Genomic DNA, 23,196 nt, shown 5'->3' on the forward strand with positions numbered 1-23,196 from the left:
TGGTTTATAGGAGAGATTTATTTGAAGAAATATTACAACATATAAAAACTACATAAAGTCTTAATTTCCACTCATACAGTGGTAGATTTGATACAACGCAGAATAAAAAACTTTTAAAATCCAGAATGCACAAAGTACGGCACAGTTTGATCACTAAGTCATTAGTTGATAAGCAAACCTCACAGAACAGCTTCATGTCAGCCAAGGCCACAAACACCGTGAACGACACATTTGAACCGACAGATTGACATGTTAAAAATACAACATCAGTGCATGTTGGGGATCCCTGGTGCCAGAAACGAGGGCGACAGGAGGGCAAGACTAGTCCTTAGCAGACTCCTCTTCCTTGGTTTTAACTGAAGGGACATAAAAAGGGAAGTCACTGCAGAGCACACATGCGGCGGACGCTAAGCAACACAGCAAACGGGCCGAAACCAAGGGCTATGACAGCAGCCAGGTGTCCCTGCTGATGGCGCACCACACAGGCAGCGGCAGCAGCTCGGAAGGGACATTCGGTGAGACTGCTCCCGGGGGCTCCCAGGGATTCCCAGGCCGCCCTGGCCAGCGTCTGAGCCAGGCCACGGGGAGGCCCGAGGAAAGGACCCAGAGCCAATCACACGGCCCCGCACCGTACCTGAGGCACTCTCTCGAGCTTTGGCCAACATACAGCGCTTGATCTCCAAGCCAATGGCTTTGGCCAGAGGCGGCGGCACAGCGTTACCCACCTGCAGGAGGGAAGGAGGGAGATGCCTGGCTTGGCACGACGGGGTCAGCACCCGCCTCTTGTCAGAACAGTGACCAGGGCACGAAAGCCCAGGTCTCCTGCTCACATGGGCTTCCGAAGCCCTTCTACCATGATGGCTCTGGGACCCTCCAACCAGCCCATCTTCACACCTGAAAACCCATGTCAAGACCCACCCACAGAAAAGGGGCCTTTAAAGGGCTTCAGAAAAACTCAGCCAGACGCGGATGCACCGTGCTCCACTTCCGGCCAAGAGGGGTTGTTTCTAGACAGCAGGACTTGGGTGGTGGGGGGAGGCAGGAGGTTTCTGCTAGAAGCGCAGGCGCTGTTGGCTTTGTGAGCAATGCGCAGGCGTTTCTTAGACGAAAATACATTTAAGAAACAGCTAGCTCAACACCCTGAGCATCAGCGAGGGACAGCGGGTTCCTTCCCACCCTTACTTAACAAGTGTGAGTTTCCACCACTGCACGTTTCCTCCCTCTCCCTCACTGAATTTCAGTGCCCCGGAACTTTCCTTTGGGCTAAACCTGCCTCAGAGCTGTAAACAGCAACCAATGTGCTCAACGAACAACAGCCTGGCCTGCAAGCACCCTGGACCCTAGGGTCCCTCCGTCCTGGCATCCCCTGCCTGGGAATACAGAGGCCAATTGGCCAAAGAACTCTGGCTGCTCGGTGTCCCCTCAGAAGGGACCATGTGAGTCCTGCTCTCCACTCACATACCCTGCCCCGTGGTCAGACTGGCGGGCCTATGCCATCAGAGCCACGTGGTGTCATTCGGTCCCTGCTCAAGGCCAGAGGAAAAGCAGGTCCGGTCCCACTCCCCACTGACCTGCCGGTGCTTATCGAGGATGTTGCCGAACAGCCGGTAGGTGTCCGGGAAGCCCTGGGAGCGGGCACACTCCCGCACACTCACGACGCGGTGCTGCTCGGGGTGGAGAACGCGGCCCTGGGGGCGAGAGGTGAGGTGGGGAAGGGGAACAAGCCTGGGCCCACCCGCCCCATCGGAAACTCCAGCCTTAGGCCTGATGGCCGAGCCGGTCTCCGTCAGCACAGAGGTGGGAGGTGGAGAGGAGCGCCAGCCTCCCATGGGCCGCCCCCGCCCGCGAGCCCATGCCTCTGTCCCCTCCCAGCATGACCCCGGCACCCAGCCCTACCTGCTTGCCCATGGGCTCAGGGTTGGTGACAGTCGTGCTGAAGAAGCCGTCCCACTCCAGCCGTCCGTAGAGGCCGGCCCAGTGGTTGTGCCTGTTCCCGGTGTGGGGCAAGCACCAGGGGATGAGGGTGTTGAACTGTCTAGCTGCAGAGTCGCAGGCTTTGCCCGCTGGAAGAGAGGGCCGCGATGAGACTGCGGTTATGGAACGGGAGGGACAGAGCAGCGACAGTCCCCAGCCACACACACAGCGTGCACTCAGCACCTATTTACAGCAGGGACGCCCAGGGCTGCGCTGTCTGTGCCTTGCCCAGGTCCGTGAGCGGCAGTCCCTGGCATCTCCGGCCGGGAGCCCCCGGACTGCCGCAGGCCGTCAGAAGCTAAGGGGGCTGAGGGATTGCGGTTCAAGGTAAACCCAAGGGAAGTCCCACCCCGGGCACCGGCAGGGTCCCCACCTTCCACGCAGGAGCAGACCCCGCGGAGGGCCCCGGTGCTGCTGCAGCCATTCTTCTTGTCGTGGTACGTGTAGCGCAGCTTCCTGGCCATGGTGCCGTCGGAGAGCCGCACCTCGATATTCGGCAGGTCGCGCCAGTCGGAGCCGGGCGCCAGAGGGATGTGCCGCATGCGGGCCGCCACCAACGCACTCATGTCCTGAAAAAGCGCAGCAGGGCCCAGCTGTCACTTTAGTCAGGGAGCATGAAGCACCCGTGGGAGGCTGGATGCCACGATTCTCGGCACTGGAAACATCACAGTGCCCGGGAACCCCCGAGGGGTCTGTATCCCTTCGTGGGAGAAAAACGGTAGCCCAAACCAACAGCCTGGGGACTGCACGTGCCATGGAGGTAGCAAAGCAGGGACGTGGAACAGCATGGGGGAGAACAGGTGAGGGACAGCTTAGGGCAAGCTGAGAGGGCTTCTGTGAGGTGGTGACAGGTGAGCAGGCCACCGCATGATCAGAGAACCACCCAGAGGGAGAACACACAGAACACGGGCAGAAGAGACGAGGTCAGTCCGAGGGGGCAGTGGTCGAGCCCTGCCGCACGGCGCATGGACGGCAGGGGCAGGGTGAAAAGCAGGAGGCAGGAGAGGAGGGTGGGAACCAGCTGAGAGGACGCGGATCTGGCCTGAACTGGAAGGGGTCAGGCTCAGATCCTGCCTCCCACCCCAAGCCCTCGCTGGGCTCCAAGCACACGTTCCACTCTCATGAGGCCACTGGTCCGACTAGGTGGCCCTGCTCTGGCAGGGCGCTGTTACCTTACAGATGTGGTCCCTGAGGATGGGCTGGTACTGTGCACCCCTGAGCTGCCTCTGGAACCAGGACTGAGGCTCCCCGTTGTACAAGATCTCAAGGGACGAAGCTCCGTTCCGGACCTCAGGGAGGTCAGACATGGTGTCCCGCACGGTGATGGTCCGGAACGGGCCCGAGCTTAACCTGCAACAGCACAGCAGACCACTGACAACCTGGGAACCCAGGCCACGACTGTCCCTCACGTTACAGGTGCCATTTCCTGGGGGCTGGCACTGCCCCCTCCAGGGAGGACAACCTAGCTCAGAAGTCAAAGAGCTGCCCAAGGCCGCGAGCATACGAAGAGGATAAGCTGTACTACGAGTTCTGCTCCCGATGACGGCCAGGTCCGGCGGCTGCCCCGCGTGCAGCCCTCATCCCGAGGTCAGAGCAAGACCAGAGGAGATGAAGCGCTCGTGCGGGAGGCCGGCACCTCGCTGCCTGCGCGAACACATTCTCATCTCAGGCCTCTCCAAAGACCCGCCAACACCCCACCTGCCAGGGAACAAGCACCGTGACACGGGGCACGCGGGCTCCCACCTGGTGATGTTGCTGACGAACTTCTTGTCGTCCACCACGACGCTCAGCTGGCAGGCCCGCGGCGCGAACACGTGCAGTGGCTCTGGGAACAGGGGAAGCTGCTCTCCGGGGGCCGCAGCCAGGATGATGGCCCGCCTCCGCGTCTGGGCCACGCCGTACTGACCAGCCTGCGGAGCACGCGGGACACGCGCACTCAGGCGGGCGCCTCCAACCCGCCCCCACTTAACTCAGCAGGTTTGCTCCCAACAAGAGTAAGTGGGACCAGACGAAAGACAGGGGAGACCATGCCAAGGCCACTAGTCCCTGAAGACGGGAGTAAAGCGTGCTGGCAACTACAGCCAGCTTTTTCAAGAGCTCTACGCAGGGTCCCGTGATCTCCGCGCTCTCGGTTTGGTGGGTGAGCCCAGGACCCACGGACGCTGGACACGGTGGATGGGGGCCGGGGGCAGCCCAGCGCCTCGCTCACGCAGGCACTACCTCACTGCCTCCCAGCCAGACTTTCTCCCCATTTTTGAGCACTGCTTCGGCTGTCGTTATGCCGTCAGTTACTGAACGGGTACACACAGACTAGCCGCTTTTCAGATCAAGCGTAGTTCCCTCTGATCACCCACAGCCTCTGTCCGCACAGACAAAGCTGCCCGTCGCTCCCTGGAGTACGACCTCCCCCCGCCCCTGCGGTTTGTACCCGCTCGTTCACCCGAGAGACCGCTGAGAGTGCTGGCGGTTTAGCTCTGCGCTTCCAGCTTCCCCACCCCCTACGGGGATCTAACTGCTCCCCAGAGCTCTGGGCTGGCCACCACCCTTCCCTCTCAAGGGAAAGGGGCTGGAGACACTCGCCCCCTGCCACGGGCACCAGAGGACGCGACTCTCAAGGCCGTAAGAAGGAAGTGGACTTCCTGGCGTGCCGGATCCGTGTCCCAGCCGCCACCTCGCCCGCGCTCAGTGGCACGGGTCACCGTGTTACAGGCCTGTCCCGTTCAACTCTGCTTTCATTAGAAACCATCTGCCGCCGCTGGGGACCCCCGCGCGCCGCCCGCCCAGGCCGCCCACCTGCAGCACGCCGAAGGTGCACTGGTAGCCCATGCGGACCAGGCAGCGGAGAGTGAGCTTCAGGACCATGGAGCGCTTAAAGGAGACGAAGTTGCGCACGTTCTCCAGCAGGAAGTAGCGGGGCCGGTAGTAGTCACAGTAGCTGTGGGAGGTGGCAGAGACCACGGGGGTCATCCGCACGCACCAAAGAAGACCCCCTCTACCAGAAGCTACACCCGCCGACTCTCAAGTCTCTCTGCTGAGAAGCCAGCCACCAGCTCCCTGGAGGCAGAGGCTGGGCCCTCGCCTGCGCGGCCTGCAGCGGGCACGCCAGCCACCCTCAGGTAGCGCTGACCACAGGGGCTTCTACTCTGTTTACCTGAGAAAGGAAACCACCAGGGAGTTCTTGAACTTGGAGTAGGTCCGAGAGTTGAAGCGGTTCATGCCACTAAACCCTTGGCAAGGCGGCCCACCGCACAGCATCTCCACGTCTCCCTTCTGAGGCAGCTTCTGACCCCGGGAGTTGGTCGCCTCCCCGGCCATGACCAGCTTCAGCAGTACATTGCAGTCCTCCGTGAACACCGTGGACCCGGGATTGTTGAGCCGAAATGCCTGGGCCGCAGGATCCCACATCTCGATGGCCCACAGTGTTTCCGAGATGCCTGGGACATACAAGGACAAATGTGTGCGAAGCATCCCCTCGAATCACACTGGAGGCAGAACTGTGACCAGAGCCAGAAACGTCTTCCCGGTAGAACCTGCCTCATCCAGTTTGACTAGTTGTGCAAACAGACTCTCACGGTGCGTACCTGCTTGGTGGAAGCCTTCTGACAAGCCCCCACAGCCGGAAAACACATCCAAGGTCCGAAGCTTAGGCAGTTTAATTTCGGTCTCTGGCTCGCTCGGCTCACATGTCTGAGACTTTGCCCTGCCCTTCCCTGGAAGAGACAGGCCACAAGTTAGGTCAGAGCCCTCACCTGCTCTCCTTAAACCCTCATTCTGAATTCACAGCAAAGAACAAGCTAACAGCAGAAGCTGTGTTTTCATACCAAAGGACTCACGAGTTCCCGAATTACGTAAGACAGACTCGAGATCCGTGTGGAATAATGACATACCTTTACCCTTCCCTTTCCCTTTATTTCCAGGGCTGCGGGCATGGTTTGGAGGATCTTCAAAGCTTTTGTTCTTCGCATTATAGGCCTAAGAAGGAAAAAACCACAACCGTCTGGCAGAGAAATACACTGGTCCCTTTTCTAACGAAGGGAATTTAAGTTAATCTGATAAAGATCCACTTAATTTCTCCCTAATTACGGCCACAAGCAATTAGCCATTAATAAGAATACTTCGATTTTATTATGCTGGAAGCAGGGGCGGGGGGAGGGGAGTTCTACGATATAAACATTTTATGGGGCCAACACTGGAACTCCTGCTACCCTAAGTACCTGGCCTACTCATTCTAAAAATAGGCAAAGTGACAATTGGGTCACCCACAGGGCCACCTGAAGGAAACAGGCGTGGACCAACTTCAGATGACCTAACGCAGGAAAAGGCACGCTCAAACAGCTCAAAAGCGATTAGCTTCATTGACAGACTCCCAGACCCCTTCTCGGTCACCAGTGCTCAGCGGTACACACCTCACCCGGCCACAGACCCCTGAATGAAGGGACTGAGGGGCAGGACTAAGTCCACCAGGCAAAGGGGCACCTTTCTCTAGCTCATATTAAGGCACTGACAGGGCTAGCACAGGCCACCTACTAGTCTCCAAATGCACTGTAGATGCATAAGGACTCTCAAACGTTACTTCTGGCTGAAAGATATGTAAGTTCCAGAAGAACTCGAATACCGCAGATTCATACTCTGAGTAATTCCACGGCATTCTTGGGGGCTGGGACTTTGACCTGAAGCCCCTCCCTCCAGCCAGTGCAGGGTACCACCTCAAGGAAGTAGAAGCGGTCCGGCCCCCCTGCGGAGAAGTCCTGGAGGCCCCCAGGCAGGTCCTCCCCGTACTCCACAGTGCAGCGGCCCTGCACGGCCTTGAAGTCCACGACCACCTCCTCATCGCTCCAGTAAAGCAGGTTGATGTCCGCGTGGTAGCTTGCTGGGGTAGACTTGTGGGTGTTCTCTGGCCTGAAAATGGAAGCGTCTTGGTTAGCAATTCTCTCTTGCTGTTAAATAACAAAGAATTAAACGGCACCACACTCCTGGGGGTGCTCAGAAAACCAACAGGTAAAGACCACAACCCCGTTAGTTCAGCTTGAGTTCTATCCCCCTTCATCGGCACGACCAGCTGAGTGTGATTCCTTGCCATGACCTCAGGGAATGATGTGCTGGCTCCTTTACCATGAACAATAGCTGCCCGCTGCCCATTAAGTATCTAGAGCTTTCTTCTCTTATCCTAGCCAGACTTCTCGTTTCTTTTCTGCTAATACAAATGATTATTACAAAGACTTTAAAAAGTCTTTGATATACATTAATTAAGTGAAACAACCTTATACCCATCTCTGATTATTTTCAGGTTAGCTCCTAACCACTACGAGTTACTAGGATCCCAGAAGCAGACTAAGTGAAGCCAAGAACTTGGGAAAAGAACAGACAGCGGGAACCCCAGAAACAGGAAGGGGCACCTGGGAAGAACAGGAGGACAGAATGGGGAGGGGAGATGGGAGGGGGCGGAATTCAGACAATCCTAAATAGATGGCAGAGTCCAGGACATTCCATCCCTGACTTTGTCATACACTTGACTTCTGCGTAAGGATTTGGGGCAGAGAACTTTGTCACTGTAAAACAAAGGTCTAAAGCAAGGCTATGAAATAGAATTAAGTCACTGTCATCACCCACCAGATAAATAATCAGAAACACTTAGAGAAACAGCTACCTTTACCAAGGTCTTAAAATACCACTGTTGCGACCCCATTTCAGACTTCTAGAAAGACTGCTGCCTCCCGGAAGAGCAGAGGCCTTCACCAACCTATAAAATTTGTTGATTCTGATCTTGATATCAGTCTCGTTGGGCCTGCCATTGCTCTTCTTGATACAGAAGATTTCTTTTATTCGGCCAATTCGATATGGCTCAGGAGCATCCAGGTTACTGCCTTTGATGTAATCCGAGTACTTCCGGTAGTGTTCTGGATACAGATCTTCGTCCACAGGCTCCTTCCGCGGGCGTTTTACGGGACTGGACAGCTTGATGCTGCAGAGAAGCAAGGATTATGTGTAACTGAACGTGAGACCACAAAAAGCAATGACCTCGGCCTTCCTCAACAGCCAGTAACAACTACTACTTAGCTCAAACACCTTATAAACTAATGCAGCTAGGTGCCCAGAGACTTAGAGAACAATTAAATCTCACCCATATAGTTTAAAATGAGCATCCTCGGGGCGCCTGGGTGGCTCAGTGGGTTAAAGCCTCAGCCTTCAGCTCAGGTCATGATCCCAGGGTCCTGGGATTGAGCCCCACATCAGGCTCCTTGCTCAGCGGGGAACCTACTTCTCCCCGACACCCGCCCCACCTCAACTGCTCGTGTGGCTCTCAAATAAATGAAATCTTTAAAAAATAAAATAAACTGAGTCTTCTCCATCCGTGCACTACTTGCTACAATAGCTACTGACACTGTCGCAGTCTGCCCAGCTCCCGGCCACACAGCAGGACTGCACTTCCTGGCATGTGACTCATCTTGCTCAACAAGTGTGAGAACGGACATACAGGTACTTCCGGGCGGGAACATTTAATTGCCAGGAGAGCCTCTGGGGCGCTTTCCCTTGGCTCAAACTCTGAGAAGGCAACTCAAACTCAAACCGGCAACTCTGAGAAGGTAGTGGTTCCACCAGCTCAGCTCCAAGTGACCCAACTGGCCAAGTGCCCTGCTGAACTATGATGGACAGTGTGGGCAAGAAGGAAACCTCCCATCTATGGGCTTGTTCCCAAGGCATAACCTGTGCTCTGCCGACTGAGGTTCTGACCGGGCAGCGAAAAGCACAGGGCGGAGACTCGCAGTCTGAGCAAGCCGGATGCAGCCTACTGGCCATCTGATCTGGCTGCACGCTGTCAAGGCTGCCATTCAGGAAGGCAGCTTTCCCACCAGGCCCCCTTAGTTGGACAGGCTCCAGGGGCGCCCCCAAGCACCTGTGGGGACACCTGTGCTGTGCAGGGGGCACCGGGACACACAGCACCTCAGGCACCCTCCCCTCCGCACCATGGACAGCGGGGCTGAAGGGGGCTCCAGGCGCCACTGCACAAGGCTGGAAGGCCCCTGCCCTGTGCTCCGTAATTCAGAGTAACTGAATGGAGGGGTGAAGACTGGGTTTCAACTGGGACTTTAGAGAAATGCCACCGCAAGTCGGGAAACAGAGAAGCTTGGGAAGTGCTGGTTGTCAACGCAACCATGTGCTAATTCTTAGAACAAAGACTGGATCAAGTGTGGAAATGTCCCCAAAGAGCCCCAACCCCCGACCCAGAAAGAAGTCTTGCTCCTTCCTGGTCAATGGGCTTGCAACTCCTGTTTGTTCAGTTTTACTCTAGGCCAGGCACTGGGCTAATAAGTACTTTCCGTTCAACTCACTTCATCCTAAGAGCTTGGTGGGTGAGACCATCCTCCCATGGGACCGACAGGGCCCAAGAGGAGGTGGTCTCATCTCCCGGGCAGGGCCCCAACGCGCGCATCAGCGACCCCTTAGCCGGTGCATCCTCGGGCTTCCATCTTCACTCTGCCCGGAGGGCTCGCCGCAGCTGGTCACCACAGATACTACAGTGACAGTTTAGGCAGCAGCTAGTCCTCGGGGTCCAGGCTGGGGGACATCGCGAAGTGAACCCTATACTGGTCCAGAGCTCACGGCCCTGCCGTGGGCAAAGTGGGCACTCACTTGAACGTGAAGGCCTCGGGGAGGAGGTACACGCCATCACCCACTCGATACTGGATGCCGTTCTTGGTGGCCGAGCTGTAGAGAACCCGGGTGTCCAGGTCCTCAAGCTGTTCGAGGACCCTGGGAATTTCTTTCTGCCTCATTTCAGCCAGACGGGCACAGCTTACACAGAACCTGAAGCAGCAAAGGGCAGAAACAAAGGCCCTGAGCTGCTTGGCAGCAGCTGCATGAGCAGCCAGAGGCCCAGAGACTCTGAAGACCAACAGAAAATATTGCAAATATTTGCAGGAAATAGCTTTCCTGTAGTTTATGTTCACGCTTTGAAAACACTTACTTGAGACCCAAAATATAACACAAGAAAGTGACAAGTCAATTCCACTTTTGAGTAGTTGATATAAAAAAGGCAAAACCAAACCAAACCAAACCCCTAAGACAAACAGAAAGGAAAGTATACCACAAGCAAGAACACAGAGTGGTTCAGTCAGAGCTCAAGTCAAAGGAGTCTCAGACTATTCTCTATCAGCTGAAAAGCTAGCTGGTAAAATTCAACGTTATTTCTCATCAATAAACCCATAAAGGAGAGCTAGAAATGGCCCTCATTGGAGATCAAATCACAAGGGAGCAGCAGGCTGACGGGACAAACACCAGAAGCATGCAAGGCGGCCCTCCCAGCCTCTGAGAGGCACCGGAGCCATGCTGCGTCCCAGCAAGCGAGGCACGGAGGCCACAAAGGAAGGTGTGGGGCACTGAGATGAGAAAATCTTAAAAAGCAAGCCTCCCTAAGAGCAGTCAGTCACCAGGTAGAATAAAGCAGCATCAAAGGGAGCACTCACGGAAGAAAACCTCTAAGAAACACGAGAAAACGTGCAAGGTCTGTAGCACAGACGCCGAGAAGTGCACAGAAGCACACATTCTGCCCCTGGACCGGAGAGCCTCTCATGAAGGGAACTCCGCACCCAGGCCGTCCACACACTTAAAGCAACTGTGACCCAGTCAGGCCGTCTTCGGTTGGTGGGGAAAAGGAAGCCCGGCAGACAACAGCATGCGAGAGTCGGAGGGTCGCGCAGAGCCGCGCAGGCCCTGGAGCACCGCCGGCCGGGCCGGCACTCACTTGTACTTGTTCTCCTCGGTCGGCTGGGTTTTCGGAGGGGACTCAAATCTGGCGTAGTCTTGATCATACCACAGCTGGTAGAAGTAGGTCTTTCCGTCATCCTCTGCTATCATAGCCTCGGGATCCATGCCTCCCTTTGAGCACAAGGACCTGGCGTCAGCCACAACCCCACGCAGAGAGAGAAGGGCACGCGAGGGGCGCTGGGCACTCACCTCCAAGGCCCAGTTCTCCGACGGAGCTTTATAGACGACCTTCACCTTGCTGTGGATATACGAAAGCTGCATGTCCTCACATTCGTCCACCAGGAACAGCTCCAAGGGGTCCGACGTGGCTCCGAGGACCGTGTCTGTCCCGGCGCAGAACCAGTGGGCATGGAACATCTGCCCGTTGCTGCTGTCCTCCCACAGCGCAGTGACCCTGGAGCCCGAAGAAAGGCACGTACTTGACCGGCAAATCCAGACTGAATCCACTCAGGGTAACTTGTGTTTTCTTTTTGCTATTAGCCTAGCAAAGAGTCGCTGCTGCTCTCCGAACACGAGCATCTGCTAGTGGTCTAAGAACGTGTGCTGAAGTCAAGCAAAGGAAAAGACACAAACCTTGCCAAATACAGCGGTTTTGAGGAGTCATCTGGAATAACAGAGACACAGTCCCCCACTTCCAGGGTTTCTGAGTCGATGCACACCTTCTTAAAGTAACTCTTCTTCCCATCAGTCTGAAAACGAGAGCTTCATTTCAGGTGAGGATGGGTCTGAAGGTCCAGTCTCGGCTTGACCTACCTGTTCCTATTACTTTGCATAAAAGCCTAATTCCTAATAATTTTGTTAAGTCACGAGGCTCTACTGACCTGGTTACTACAGAAAACATCTGCCTCCCTTAGCTGGAAGTCTGCACAAAGAGCACTCGTTCCCTCATCAGCCCTGCCCTTCGGTGCCGGCAGCAGAGCAGATACCAGCATTTGACTTTAAACGGCACAGGTCCCAGCTCCTCGTGCCAAGGTCCTAAGGCCACACCCTGCCCCCAACTCCTGCCAGCCACGAGGACCTACTTCTCCCACCAGGAAAGCTAGTTTCCAACTCAGGGCCCCCGCCCTGCCTCTGTCCCACATCTTTGTGAAACTGGCTCCTTGCCAACCTTCAGGGTCTCCGCTCAGATACTGCCTCCTCAGGAAGCCTCCAAGGCCCCCAACCTCCCTCCAACTCTCCGCCCACTGGACAGTACGTGCCCCTTTCCTATCCTGGAAGGAGGATCAGCACACAGGACAGAGGCTTAGCCGCACCCAGGCTTACAGCAGCGTCTGGCAGGGGAAGGCCCCATGCCACATATCAGATCTTTGGCTTATAGACATTAAGGAAGCAATGCTAAAGGAAAGGGAACCTCTCCAGCTTTGGTAAAAGTAGTGCCTTAGGGGAAACTGGGTGGCTCAGTGGGTTAAGCCTCTGCCTTCAGCTCAGGTCATGATCTCAGGGTCCTGGGATCGAGCCCTGCATCAGGCTCTCTGCTCAGCGGCAAGCCTGCTTCCCCCTGCCACCCCGCCTGCCTCTCTGCCTACTTGTGATCTCTGTCTAATAAATAAATAAAATCTTAAAAAAAAAAAAAAAAAAAAAGTTGTGCCTTAGACAATCACAGAACGACAGGGAGGCAATCTGCTAGTGTCACCAAACACCCACACCCAGGCCAGAGGGGGCAGCGGTGGCTCTCTTTGAAACAAGCTTTGATGGAGAACCAGCCTGACACTCCAGGACAGTGTCACAGGCCCACTTTGAAATGTTAGGAAAACAGAGTTTGGGGCACACAAGCAAACAAAAACAAAAAAACCCCCAAAAGACCATTTCTGGTGCATGGCCAAGGGCCCTGGCCTCTCCCACTGGCCCTGCTCCTCTCGGGGGCAAATGAGCATGTTTCTCTCCTCCAGGGGTGGAGGAGTGTGGCTGAAGGGGTGTGGCAGTGACACACAGGGCGACAACTTTCTCAGAGCTGTGACAATAAGACCATCGTCTCCAGCATTACCTTGACAGCGTCTCCAACCCAAGAGATCCGGTTCTTGTTTTGTTTCTTTTTCTTCCCCTGATGCATTTTTTTGGGTGATGGCATCTCTGGAATATTGTCATCGACCTCTTCATCGTCATCTGCCTCCTTCATGGCCATGTTGGGGCACCTGTAAAGTCACTTGTTATAAGCTCATCTCCTTTATAAGTGAAACCTACTGGGGCTTTTGTAGTCAGATAAATGGGACAGGCCTGGTGACAAAGATAGATAAGGGAAAGCTGCCTGCTCCGGATACCCTGGCCCACCTGTTCTGGGCCAAGCTCACTCGCCATCGACTGGCATTTTCCTCTGCCACAAGAGCAGCGTCAGCCAAACCTACCTCCTCTCTTGGCAAGCCTGTTTGCTCCGTCCGCTACCACCAAACTTAACCATATCTTTACAGGCTTTGCACTGTCCACATTCGGGCTGCTGACAAACCTAAAAATTTTTAAGAAGTGAATGAAATGGCCATTAGTAACCATTGGCAATCTTTTTTTTTTTTTTTTTTTTTTTTGGTGAATTACAATTTTAAGAAATTGTATTTAGCCTCATTAAGTATGAGAAGGAAGTCCAGAGCAAGATCCCATTCATACCCTCTAGGGGAGCAAATTTAAAAAGCAGGACATGTGTTGGGACAAGTGCAGAGAAAGCAATGCTCAAAGGGTAAGCCAGCACCACCACTCTGGAGTTTTCTAGACCGAAGTGAAACATAACCCACACCCCAGCAATTCTGCTCCTACATAGAGACGGTCACAAGAGACCTCACTCAAGGACACCGCCACAGCATTATAACAGGGATAATGCTGGGATATTCATATAACGAAATGCCATTTAATAATCCAAGTGAGTCAACTAGACAGAACCACATCAACACGGAACAGGTGCAAACACCAGCTGTGTGTATTTAAGACGCTTTGAACATTGCACATACATGGGCTAGATGTAAAAGTAAAACCGGAAGAATGGTAAGAACGTGTGAATTCCTGTGAAACCAAAAAAAAAAAAAAAAAAAAGCGCAGTCCAGCAGACAGCATGAACAGAGGTTCTAAAGGCAGCTGTGGCATTTCACATTTGAGTTTTTGTCCAAAATAAGTCAAATACAGGTGGACCTCAACTCCAGGCCACCATAGTAACATGAGCCGAATGAAGTTTCTGGTTTCCCAATGCAGACGGAAGTTATGTTTTCGCTACGGTGTAGTCTTTTAAATGTGTTATTAACTAGCTTTAGGTCTTAAAAAAAAAAAAAAAAAAAAAAAAAAAGATAAAAAGAAAGTATATTTTTAAAAAGTACTTTACTGCTAAATATATGTTAACTATCATCTGAGCTTTCAGCAAACGACAATCACTGGCCACAGGTCACCACACATATGACGAGTAAGTGTGAAACACTGTGGGAATTACCAAACTGTGACAAACTCAGGGAGCAAATGCTATCGGGAAAATGGCACCAACAGGCCGCTCAATGCAGGGTTCTCACAGAACTTTGATTGGTAAGAAAGAAAACCCCTCAAATCAAAAATACAGACAACCCACCCCCCAAATGCAGTGTCTGTGGAGGACAGGAAGACAAGGGATACCCACAGTGGACACCAAAACACCGCCTCTCCACGTGACCCGAGAGATTCACCCCCAGCTCCTGAGTGAGGCAGATGTAAGACTTCGCAGAAGAGAGGGCTCTTAAAAGACCTCAAATCTCCACTTCCCTGGGAAAGTTACACTGGGAGACAAGGAAGGCTCCCGGCGGGGGGCGGGGGGGTGTCCTCCCTGTCAGAAGCGGCAGCGCCTCCGTGTGGGGTGATCCCTTCCTCTGCACCCAGTGCGACCCAGACAGAACAATGCCACCGGAGGCCAGACTCTTCGGTGTCAGTGGCGTTAGCAGCAAAGTGCCCAAGCACCCCTTTCCACAGCTGTCTGGTCAATGTGTGTGTCCCGTGGGGCATGCAAACCCCCCCCCTCGATAACGGACTCTGGTTTAGGGGTGACGTCCAAGCAGGGAGAGTCTCAAGCTCCCGATTACTCAGGCAGCCCGGCCCGCGTGAGATTACCTCACAGACGCCGCACCGCCGGCGTTTGAAGGCGTTCTCCTTGTCCTCTCTGTCATCCTTTTCGATCTGCTCTGCGAAGAAAGTGTCGAAGATCTGGTAGACCAGCTTGGTCGTGGTGGCTTTAGTGGGACCTTTGTCCTTCTCTTTGGCAGAATGCCCAATGGTCCGACGTCTTTCAGCTCTCCTGGGACAGAGGTTTCCATCGTGTTAGGGGCTGGGGAGAAGTGCCCAGGACACTGTACCTTCGCTGGTCTTGTGTCTTCAGTTTTATTCCTGCCGCATCCTTACCTTTTCCCAAGGGTGACCCCAGCCAACTTGATCAGGTCTCTCATGCAAGGGGTCAGAAAGATGGGCTGCTCGTCACTGTCCCCGGCCTCATCGTAACTCTCTACTTGTTCTACCACAAACTGGGCGTGTCGAAGGAGAGAGTCCTCTGTGAATCGATTCAGGTTGAGCACAGAAGGAGGAACAGTGGTCTTTAAGAAAAACATCAGAAGTTTCTCTTAGGCTTAAGCAAAACTGTTCTAATGAAACCGAAAGACAGTTTCTCATCTTAGATGTGAGTTTTCGAGCAAACGCCACGCAGCCCGTAAACAGGCGCGCAGCCCAGGTCACGAAGACCCTGCACCTCTCACCTCAATCTTGTTGATCAAGTCTTCATAGGTGGAGTCTGGGTTGCCCTGCAGGAACTCGACCACAATCTTACTTATGTAGATCTTCTCCTGCATCACACTGAACAGCGGCGCGTACTCGGGGTTGGGGTCCATCAGAATGTACTCGGCAAAAGCTGCAGTAAGCGGAAATTTTAAAAAGTGGTTTGAGGGGCGCCTGGGTGGCTCAGTGGGTTAAAGCCTCTGCCTTTAGCTCAGGTCATGATCCCAGGGTCTGGGGATCGAGCCCCGCATGGGGCGGGGGGGCGGATCTCTGCTCAGCAGGGAGCCTGCTTCCCTTCCTCTCTCCTTCTGCCTACTTATAATCTCTTTGTGTCAAATAAATAAATAAAATCTTAAAAAAAAAAAAAAAAAAAAAAGGTGGTTAGAACCTAATGGCAATGACAGCCAAAGAGCAGGGATGAGTCTGTGAAGACTGGAACAGTCTAAGTCATTCCCTATGCAAAAGTCACCAAAATGCAAAGTACATTCAGAGTCAACTCGTTCAGAAGTGGGTCTGAGACAGCCAGGGAATGGGGGCACCCAGCTGGCTCCCTCGGGAGAGCACACAACTCCACCTCAAGGTTATGAATTCAAACCCCACCTTGGGTATAGAGATTCCTTAAATAAAATCTTAAAGACATCTAGAGAATAGGAGACTGGCCAAGTGGCCTTATTTCGGCTCATCTTTGATTTTGGAATTCAGTTTGGGTTTGCGCTAAAGGGATAGGACCTGTTCTTTCAGCTAACTGGAGGCTCAGTTCCAGAGCCAGCTGGAAAAGTCATTCTGTTGGAACCCGACCTTGTTCCCACACAGTCACAAGTTAGTCAGCTGCTGCTCCCGTGAGCCTGAGGCATCCCACCAGAGCCCAGGAGAGCCCCAGGGAGGGCAGGAAAGAAGGCCCCTTCGGATCCCGTTACAGTCCCCAAGCAGCCACATACTTACAAGTGCTGAAGCCAATGAGCGCCTTTTCACCCCCGTCAAAGCCAGTGATCCACCACTCGTTTATGGGGCCAAGATTTTTGCCATTAACACCACCTAAGAAAAAAAAAAAGAAAGTTTCCTGAAAATGAACTAAGAGCCAGGACTCCCACCAAACCCCAGAAAGGCCAGTGGCACCGAGCGCCCCCGAGCTGACTGTTCTTGACAGACGAAGCGGGGAGCCTGCAGGGCCCGCAGGCTGTGCTGGCAGCGGCCCGCAGCACGGTCCCCGGTCCCAACTTGAAGAGGGCAGAGCGCCAGCTGAGCACTGCTTTGGAGGCAAGCTTCATTTTTCAGATCTCAGTCCCACACAGAACCCGGAGCGTTCCACTCACCTTCGAGAGATGGGTCATCATCATATATTGGCTTCGCGTAACCGGAGAAGAAGAGTTCAACGTTCTTCTCGATGAGGCCAGTGTCGATAGGGCACAGGTGACCGCGCTTGCAGTACACGCTAGACAGGCAACAGAGAGCCGTTACCAGCCTGCCGGAGAAGGCAGGTGGCCGTATAGAGTTCCGTGCAGACCCGAGGTGACGGGACCAGGCACGAGTCCTAGGCTCCTACCCTTCTGGTTGCCAGAACACTAGATCGCCACAGTGTCCTCACCCCAACTGTTCTACCGGACTCTCCCACCTGTGCATCAAGAGGACCTTGATGCCTGCAGGCCTAGGTGTCTACAGGGGTGACACCGGATCAGGGAGTTTTACAGCGGGAGGACAGGAAACCTCATAGGGGAGGAGTAACTCCGTCTTCCCTCGGCATATTGCTAACGTCTAGGGCCTGTTCCACTCAAGGTCGTGCAACACTTGCTTCCATTAGCTCCAAAATGTTCTTTACTGCCCCAGAGAGAAGCTCATCTCCGGTAAGCAGACACTACTTCCTATTCCCTCCCTGCCCTGGCAACTCCCCACTCCGTTTGTCTGCATTTACCTATTCACAATATTTATACATGGTCAGTGCTACAGGAGTTTCACCTCCAAAAAAAAAAAAAAAGTGTAATACAGCATACGACATTAACAGCATAAAAGTAGTACAAATAATGGGAAGGACAGACTTTGGCTCACTCAGATGGTTAAATATTGAGCTTGAAAGCATCCACAGTCCTGTCACGCAAATGTCAAACTTCAGAAGAAATCAGGGTGTGTGTGTGGGGGGGGGGGGGGGGGTAGGTCTTTCTGCTCATGCTGGCCTCAGCGACTACTTTCTGCCCCAGAGGTACCATCTTGTTCCTCAAAGGCCCAGGCAGGCTACAGGCCATCTGCGGCTCTGGGGAGAACCACCCTCCACCGCGATCCCGGAGCGTAGGCCCCTGGAGGCCAGAAACCCTCATCGTGAAATCTCACAGAACTTAAGAAGTGAAAACATGAACACCTTGAGCTGAACTCCACTACTACACGGCAGGCATGACAGACAGACAGGAGCCATAGCTCTGCTCTCCGGACTTACAGCCCGGTGGGATGCGTGGACACACATAAAGGGAGAGCGGGACACCGCGGACCTACAGAAGAGGAGCAAACAGTACCCAGCCAGACAAGCTTCCCATGGGTCCTCTTTTCTTTTTTTTTTTTAATTAAAAATTTTACTTGAGATAGAGTGAGAGAGTAAGAGACAGCACAAGCAGGGGGAGCAGTAGGCAGAGAAGCAGGCTCTCCATCAAATCAGGAGCCCAATGTGGGGCTCGATCCCAGGACTCTGGGATCATAACCTGAACTGAAGGCAACCGCTTAACCGACTGAGCCACTCATGGGGTTCTCCTGATAGAGGGGACATCAGGGAGAAGTTCTAAGTTCCAGGCAGGGGCAGGACCCACTAGTTCATAATGCGGACCCCGCCCTGGACTTGTGTCCATTTGCCACTTTCAGCCCAAGTACCAGAGGTCACCAGAGTCCCTCAATACCCCAGGCAGTCTGGCTCCAATGGCCCGAGGCTAAAGAGCACATTATCCCTGAGAAGTATGTCTTTAGTGCCACCTCCCCGCCGTGCAGGAAGGAGGCTGCAGCAGACCCCTCTCCAGGGGGCAGCCACAAGCCCCCAAGCTCTGACACTCCTGACTATAGCAGCGCAGGCTCCCTGAGCCCTGGTCTGCGGAGACACACGAGGGCACGAATGTCAGCGGTATCAACACAGCACGCTTCCGTGGCTGAGATGAGGGCCAGGCCTAGAGATCACAGGTAGACGGACAGCATCCTGACACAGATCAGGATCCTGATCGTGTTGGAGAGGAAGATACAGCCGACCACCGACCACAGGAAGCAAGGAATGTGCTGCAGAAGAAACATACTGGGGATCCTGTCCGAGGGCAGGAGAACCCCTAACCGGCTCGGGCTCACAGGTGTCATGGAAGTGATGCTCACCTGAGGCTCGCAACAGGTGTGACAGAGGCCACCCCCCAGCCCCCGCACCCCACAGGAAGTGGAAAAGCACCTGCCACGGCCGGAAAGAAATCCTGGGCTAGTCCTGGAATCAAGCCATTTCCCACAAACAAAGCACAGCCTCAGAGTAGCTGCGGCGAGAAGGGGCCAAATGGAACACAGGGCGCTGAACACGGAGACTCCGCGTCCTCAAAGGTTTGTCTGAACCTTGCCAAAGGTGCAGTCCAGATGCCAACACCCTCACGCAGAAAACTCAGGGGTCACTGCCACAGCCTGCAAAGCCCTGCAGGATCTAGCGCCCTCCCTGACCCCCGGCTCCCTCAACTCCCGCCACAGCAGCCTCAGGACGGCATCATCCACAGCTAACAGGGGTCCACCTCGGAGTCGCACGCGCTGTGCCGTCCAAGTGCGCAGGCAGGGGTGGCCTTCCTAGCCATCCCCCTAGCTCGGTCTCCAGCTCCCTAAGGGCTCTGCTCAAGTCACGTCCCGCCGATCCAGACACGTTCCTTTCTCCCACGCCCCCTCTGCTCGCCACGCCTTTCCCATCTGCCGTAGCTGTCACTACCTGACAGGGAGGACGTTGTTTCTGCCCCCATGAAAGCAGGGACCTGCACAGCTCCATCCCTAACACGGAGATCAGTACCCGGCACGTGGCTGGCCTGCATCTGAACGTGCTTCAGGACAGGTACAGACCGAGGATTGAACATGTATAGTCTTAACCAGCCACACAGCAACCCTACCACACTCCTGCCGTCTTTGTGGCTCTTACCCGTGAAGTGTTAGCAACTTAGGAAATGTTACAGGTTAAGTGTTGAAGAACTTCACTAGGATGGGGGAAGGGGGGAAAAACACAAAAACAGACAACTTCACAGGGACCTTAAGAAGTTCGGCATCGTCAGGGAAGCACTGATTTGCTATGGAGTGGAAGCACATCGGTTACCTGAAGCAGGTCAGTTTGTGCTGGGGAAGAGCCTCGTAGCTCTCAAAGCCAGACTCGTTGGCATCGAAGATGGAGAGCTTCTCACTGGTCAGCAGCTGTGGCTCGTCCACCTGCGAGACAGCCCGCCGTTAGGCAGCGATGGAGGCCAGCCCGGACCGCGGGGCGGAGCCGGAACTTACCGCGTCGGGAGGGTGCTGCTCGTACTTCAGATCGGCGTCGTCCAGGTACTGTCCGCACTGCACACACCGCAGAGGGTTGGTCTGGGGCAGGGATACAAACAGAGCTCAGAGGGCGGGCGCTGGGCAACCCCGCCACCGCTGGAGCACCGGTGTTACCCCCGGCTTCAGGTTTACCTTGGAGGACACTACTGTTTTGGCTCGGGCCATTTTCTTCTCCATTCTGAGAATAAAGCACAAGATGGTTTGGTTTTTTAAATCCTTCCAGAACATGTGAGAATCTACCCAAGCTACACCTTATCTACCAACACCATCAGCATCGCTGCTGCCTTGGGGCAAGGTGCTGGGTCCCCCCCCCCCCCCCGCCCCCTTCCCACCCAGAGGGCAGCTGCCTCGGCAGACTGGCAGGGCTCAGGTCTAGAGCTCACAGAGCCAATCAGACACAAAGCTAAACTAAGGCTGCTCTCGCAATTCACTAAAAGCCTCTTTATCTTTCCTTCTAGAAAAAGAATTTTAATACGACCTGCTTTAACCAAGACAAAAACAAGTTCTTACGGTTCTTTGGATGTAGTTTTGCGTCTCTTCTCTTCCTAAACAGAGAGAACAAAAGAGGAGTGAAGGATACAACAAAGTATTTTCCATCTGAATAATGCGTCAGTTTTACTTACGTTTATCACAAAACCTGGTCAGAGGCAGAGAGGAAAGTAGTCAAAGGACCAGTGAAGCCCCAGCCATCTGCCATGTGTAAAGTCTTACATTCAAAATTCCCATAATGAAAGCCTTTTTTTTTTTTTAACGATTTTATTTGAGGGGCGCCTGAGTGACTCAGTCGTTGAGCATCTGCCTTCAGCTCAGTTGGTACTCGGGGCTCCAAGATCCCGGGGTACTCGGATTGAGCCCCACATCGCGCTCCCTGCTCCTTCCTCTCCCACTTCCCCTGCTTGTGTGCCCTCCCTTGCTTTGTCTCTCTCTGTCAAATCTTAAATCTGTAAAATCTTAAAAAAAAAAAGTTTTATTTGACACAGAAAGAGTGTGCACACGTGCAAGCAAGCGCACACAAGCACAGGGAGCAGGAGGGGGGGAAGCAGGTTCTCCACCGAGCAGGGAGCCCGATGCGGGGCTTGATCCCAGGACCCTGAGATCATGACCCGAGCCAAAGGCAGATGCTTAACCAACTGAGCGACCCAGGCGCCCAACAGAGACCACTTAAAAAAAAAAAAAAAAAAAAAAAGTTTAGGGGCGCCTGGGTGGTTCAGTTAGTTAAGTGTCTGCCTTTGGCTTGGGCTGTGATCTCAGGTACTGGGATTGAGCCCTGCCCCTTCCCCCACCTCCTGGCTCCCCACCTCATGCTGGCTTTCCCAAAACCTTTAAAAAATAAAAATTTAAAAATTTAAAAAAATGTTTAGCTTTCTTGTACAAGCAGTACCTCATAAGCCAACAACTGATAGGGGGTGCTATGGAATGAATTAAGTCTCCCTCAAATTTCACGGTGAAGCCCTAACTCAGAATGTGGCCGTTTTTGGAGGAGGCTTTTAAGGAAGTGGGAGGTGACCGAGGTTGTAAGGATGGTCACAAGGGTGGGTCCTAATCCAACAGGACTGTGCCCTTGTAAGAGACAGCAGGCTACCACTCTCCCTCCCCGTTTGCGGAAGAGCTTGTGAGGGCACAAAGAGAAGGCAGCCGTTGGCAAGCCAGGAAGAAAGGCCTCACCAGAAACTAACTCCGTTGGCATTCGATCTTGGACTTTGAGTCTCCAGAACTTTGAAAATAAACATCTGTTGTTTAAACCACCCAGACTATGATATTATAGGAGTCTGCTCAGGCTGCCATAGAGAAAGGGAAAACCTAATTCTAGAATTATTTGGCGTAAATGAAGGAATGAGAGAACTGGACTATCACCACTCTGCAACTCCCAGTGATAAAACAGACTTACGCAGTAACTGCTAAAAACCTCCGTGAAAAGCTGAGAGGGACATTATGAAGGATGGATCGGGCGACAACCCTTCAGCCCAGGGATCACTCTTAAAACCATAAACAGACAACTGTGCCTTCTGGGGTGATGCAACAGGAAGCGCCTGGCACCACCTCGGCTGTCCACTGGAAACAAAAGACCCGCTTCTGGGTAAGTCCCCAGACCTACCCCTCAGCCTGTAGGAGACAGGGCTGGAGAGAGATACTAAACACACGTGGGGGGTGCAAACTTGACAAAAACCCAAACCGAGAAACCCCACAGGCAAGCCAATTCCCTCCATAAACTGCAAGAGGAAGGGGCACAACTCTGGATGAGACAGGACAAATGTCAACCAAGTTCATCGGCCAGACCTTGTTTGGGTCCTGATTCAGTCTCCAGTGTTTGTTTCTTTGTTTTTAAAGATTTTATTTATTTATTTGACACAGAGAGAGAGAGAGATCAGAAGTAGGCAGAGAGGCAGGCAGAGAGAGAGGAGGAAGCAGGCTCCCTGCTGAGCAGAGAGCCCAATGTGGGGCTCCATCCCAGGACCCTGGAATTATGACCCGAGCCCAAGGCAGAGGCTTTAACCAACTGAGCCACCCAGGCACCCCAGACTCCACTGTTTTTATAGGCAGGGAAATTTGAACAGACTAGACCTGGACATTGTGCTAATGGTGGTCCTGTGGTGATATTTAAGAAGAGTCCTTTCCTCTTATAGGTAGTTCTTCTCTAAGTATTTTAGTAACACATCTGGGATTTGTTCAGCATCACCCAGGGGCGAGGGAGACTGGGAGAATGGAGAGGGATGAACAGAAACACAAGACCCGAGCTGAGAGCTGTTGCAGGTGGATGAGAAGGCAAGGGGTCGCTACCCTATTCTGCCTGCTTTGGGGATACGCACAAACGCCTTCATAATAAAAAGTTATCTAAAAAAAAAAAAAAAAAAAAGGGGCATCTGGGTGGCTCAGTGGGTTAAAGCCTCTGCCTTCGGCTCAGGTCATAATCCCAGGATCCTGGGATCGAGCCCCGCATAGGGCTCTCTGCTCAGCGGGGAGCCTGCTTCCTCCTCTCTCTCTGCCTGCCTCTCTGCCTACTTGTGATCTCCGTCTGTCAAATAAATAAATAAAATCTTAAAAAAAAAAAAATCACTTTGGGATGTAGGAAACACAGCAGGACTGAAAAACAAGAGCTTACCTTTTCATCCTCATCTTTTTCCTCAGAAACTTGTGGTTTTACTCTTTCAGGTTCTTTCTCTTCAGGTCTCCGTTTGGCAGCTCTATTAGGTAGAGAAATATATGCCAAATATTTGCTCAGAATAACCAAATTGCCAACTCACA

General features: G+C 53.5%; 1 protein-coding gene across 7 annotated transcripts in view; it reads right to left on the reverse strand.

Moving 5' to 3' along the window:
• DNMT1 (DNA methyltransferase 1) overlaps window positions 1–23,196 on the reverse strand; it is a 45,266-nt gene continuing 22,070 nt past the window's right edge. For 5 of the 7 annotated variants that reach the window (XM_032310695.1, XM_032310676.1, XM_032310686.1 and 2 more), the window contains 29 exons: window positions 23,054–23,135; window positions 20,464–20,498; window positions 20,086–20,131; window positions 19,912–19,992; window positions 19,733–19,842; window positions 16,755–16,873; window positions 16,384–16,476; window positions 15,423–15,574; window positions 15,076–15,263; window positions 14,788–14,971; window positions 13,083–13,180; window positions 12,725–12,872; window positions 11,314–11,429; window positions 10,930–11,134; window positions 10,718–10,851; window positions 9,607–9,780; window positions 7,715–7,936; window positions 6,681–6,873; window positions 5,862–5,946; window positions 5,556–5,684; window positions 5,126–5,408; window positions 4,768–4,909; window positions 3,718–3,884; window positions 3,147–3,324; window positions 2,348–2,543; window positions 1,897–2,063; window positions 1,572–1,688; window positions 635–725; window positions 1–356 (listed from right to left, as the gene is read on the reverse strand). In XM_032310695.1, coding sequence (XP_032166586.1) covers window positions 322–356; window positions 635–725; window positions 1,572–1,688; window positions 1,897–2,063; window positions 2,348–2,543; window positions 3,147–3,324; window positions 3,718–3,884; window positions 4,768–4,909; window positions 5,126–5,408; window positions 5,556–5,684; window positions 5,862–5,946; window positions 6,681–6,873; window positions 7,715–7,936; window positions 9,607–9,780; window positions 10,718–10,851; window positions 10,930–11,134; window positions 11,314–11,429; window positions 12,725–12,872; window positions 13,083–13,180; window positions 14,788–14,971; window positions 15,076–15,263; window positions 15,423–15,574; window positions 16,384–16,476; window positions 16,755–16,873; window positions 19,733–19,842; window positions 19,912–19,992; window positions 20,086–20,131; window positions 20,464–20,498; window positions 23,054–23,135 — 3,970 coding nt within the window. In that variant the 3' untranslated portion in view covers window positions 1–321. Of the gene's footprint in view, window positions 357–634; window positions 726–1,571; window positions 1,689–1,896; window positions 2,064–2,347; window positions 2,544–3,146; window positions 3,325–3,717; window positions 3,885–4,767; window positions 4,910–5,125; window positions 5,409–5,555; window positions 5,685–5,861; window positions 5,947–6,680; window positions 6,874–7,714; window positions 7,937–9,606; window positions 9,781–10,717; window positions 10,852–10,929; window positions 11,135–11,313; window positions 11,430–12,724; window positions 12,873–13,082; window positions 13,181–14,787; window positions 14,972–15,075; window positions 15,264–15,422; window positions 15,575–16,383; window positions 16,477–16,754; window positions 16,874–19,732; window positions 19,843–19,911; window positions 19,993–20,085; window positions 20,133–20,455; window positions 20,499–23,053; window positions 23,136–23,196 lie in introns of those variants that run through there. The other 2 variants (XM_032310724.1, XM_032310704.1) reach the window with 2 other exon arrangements.

This window comes from Mustela erminea, chromosome 1 (assembly GCF_009829155.1).
Source record: "Mustela erminea isolate mMusErm1 chromosome 1, mMusErm1.Pri, whole genome shotgun sequence".
NCBI lineage: Eukaryota > Metazoa > Chordata > Mammalia > Carnivora > Mustelidae > Mustela > Mustela erminea.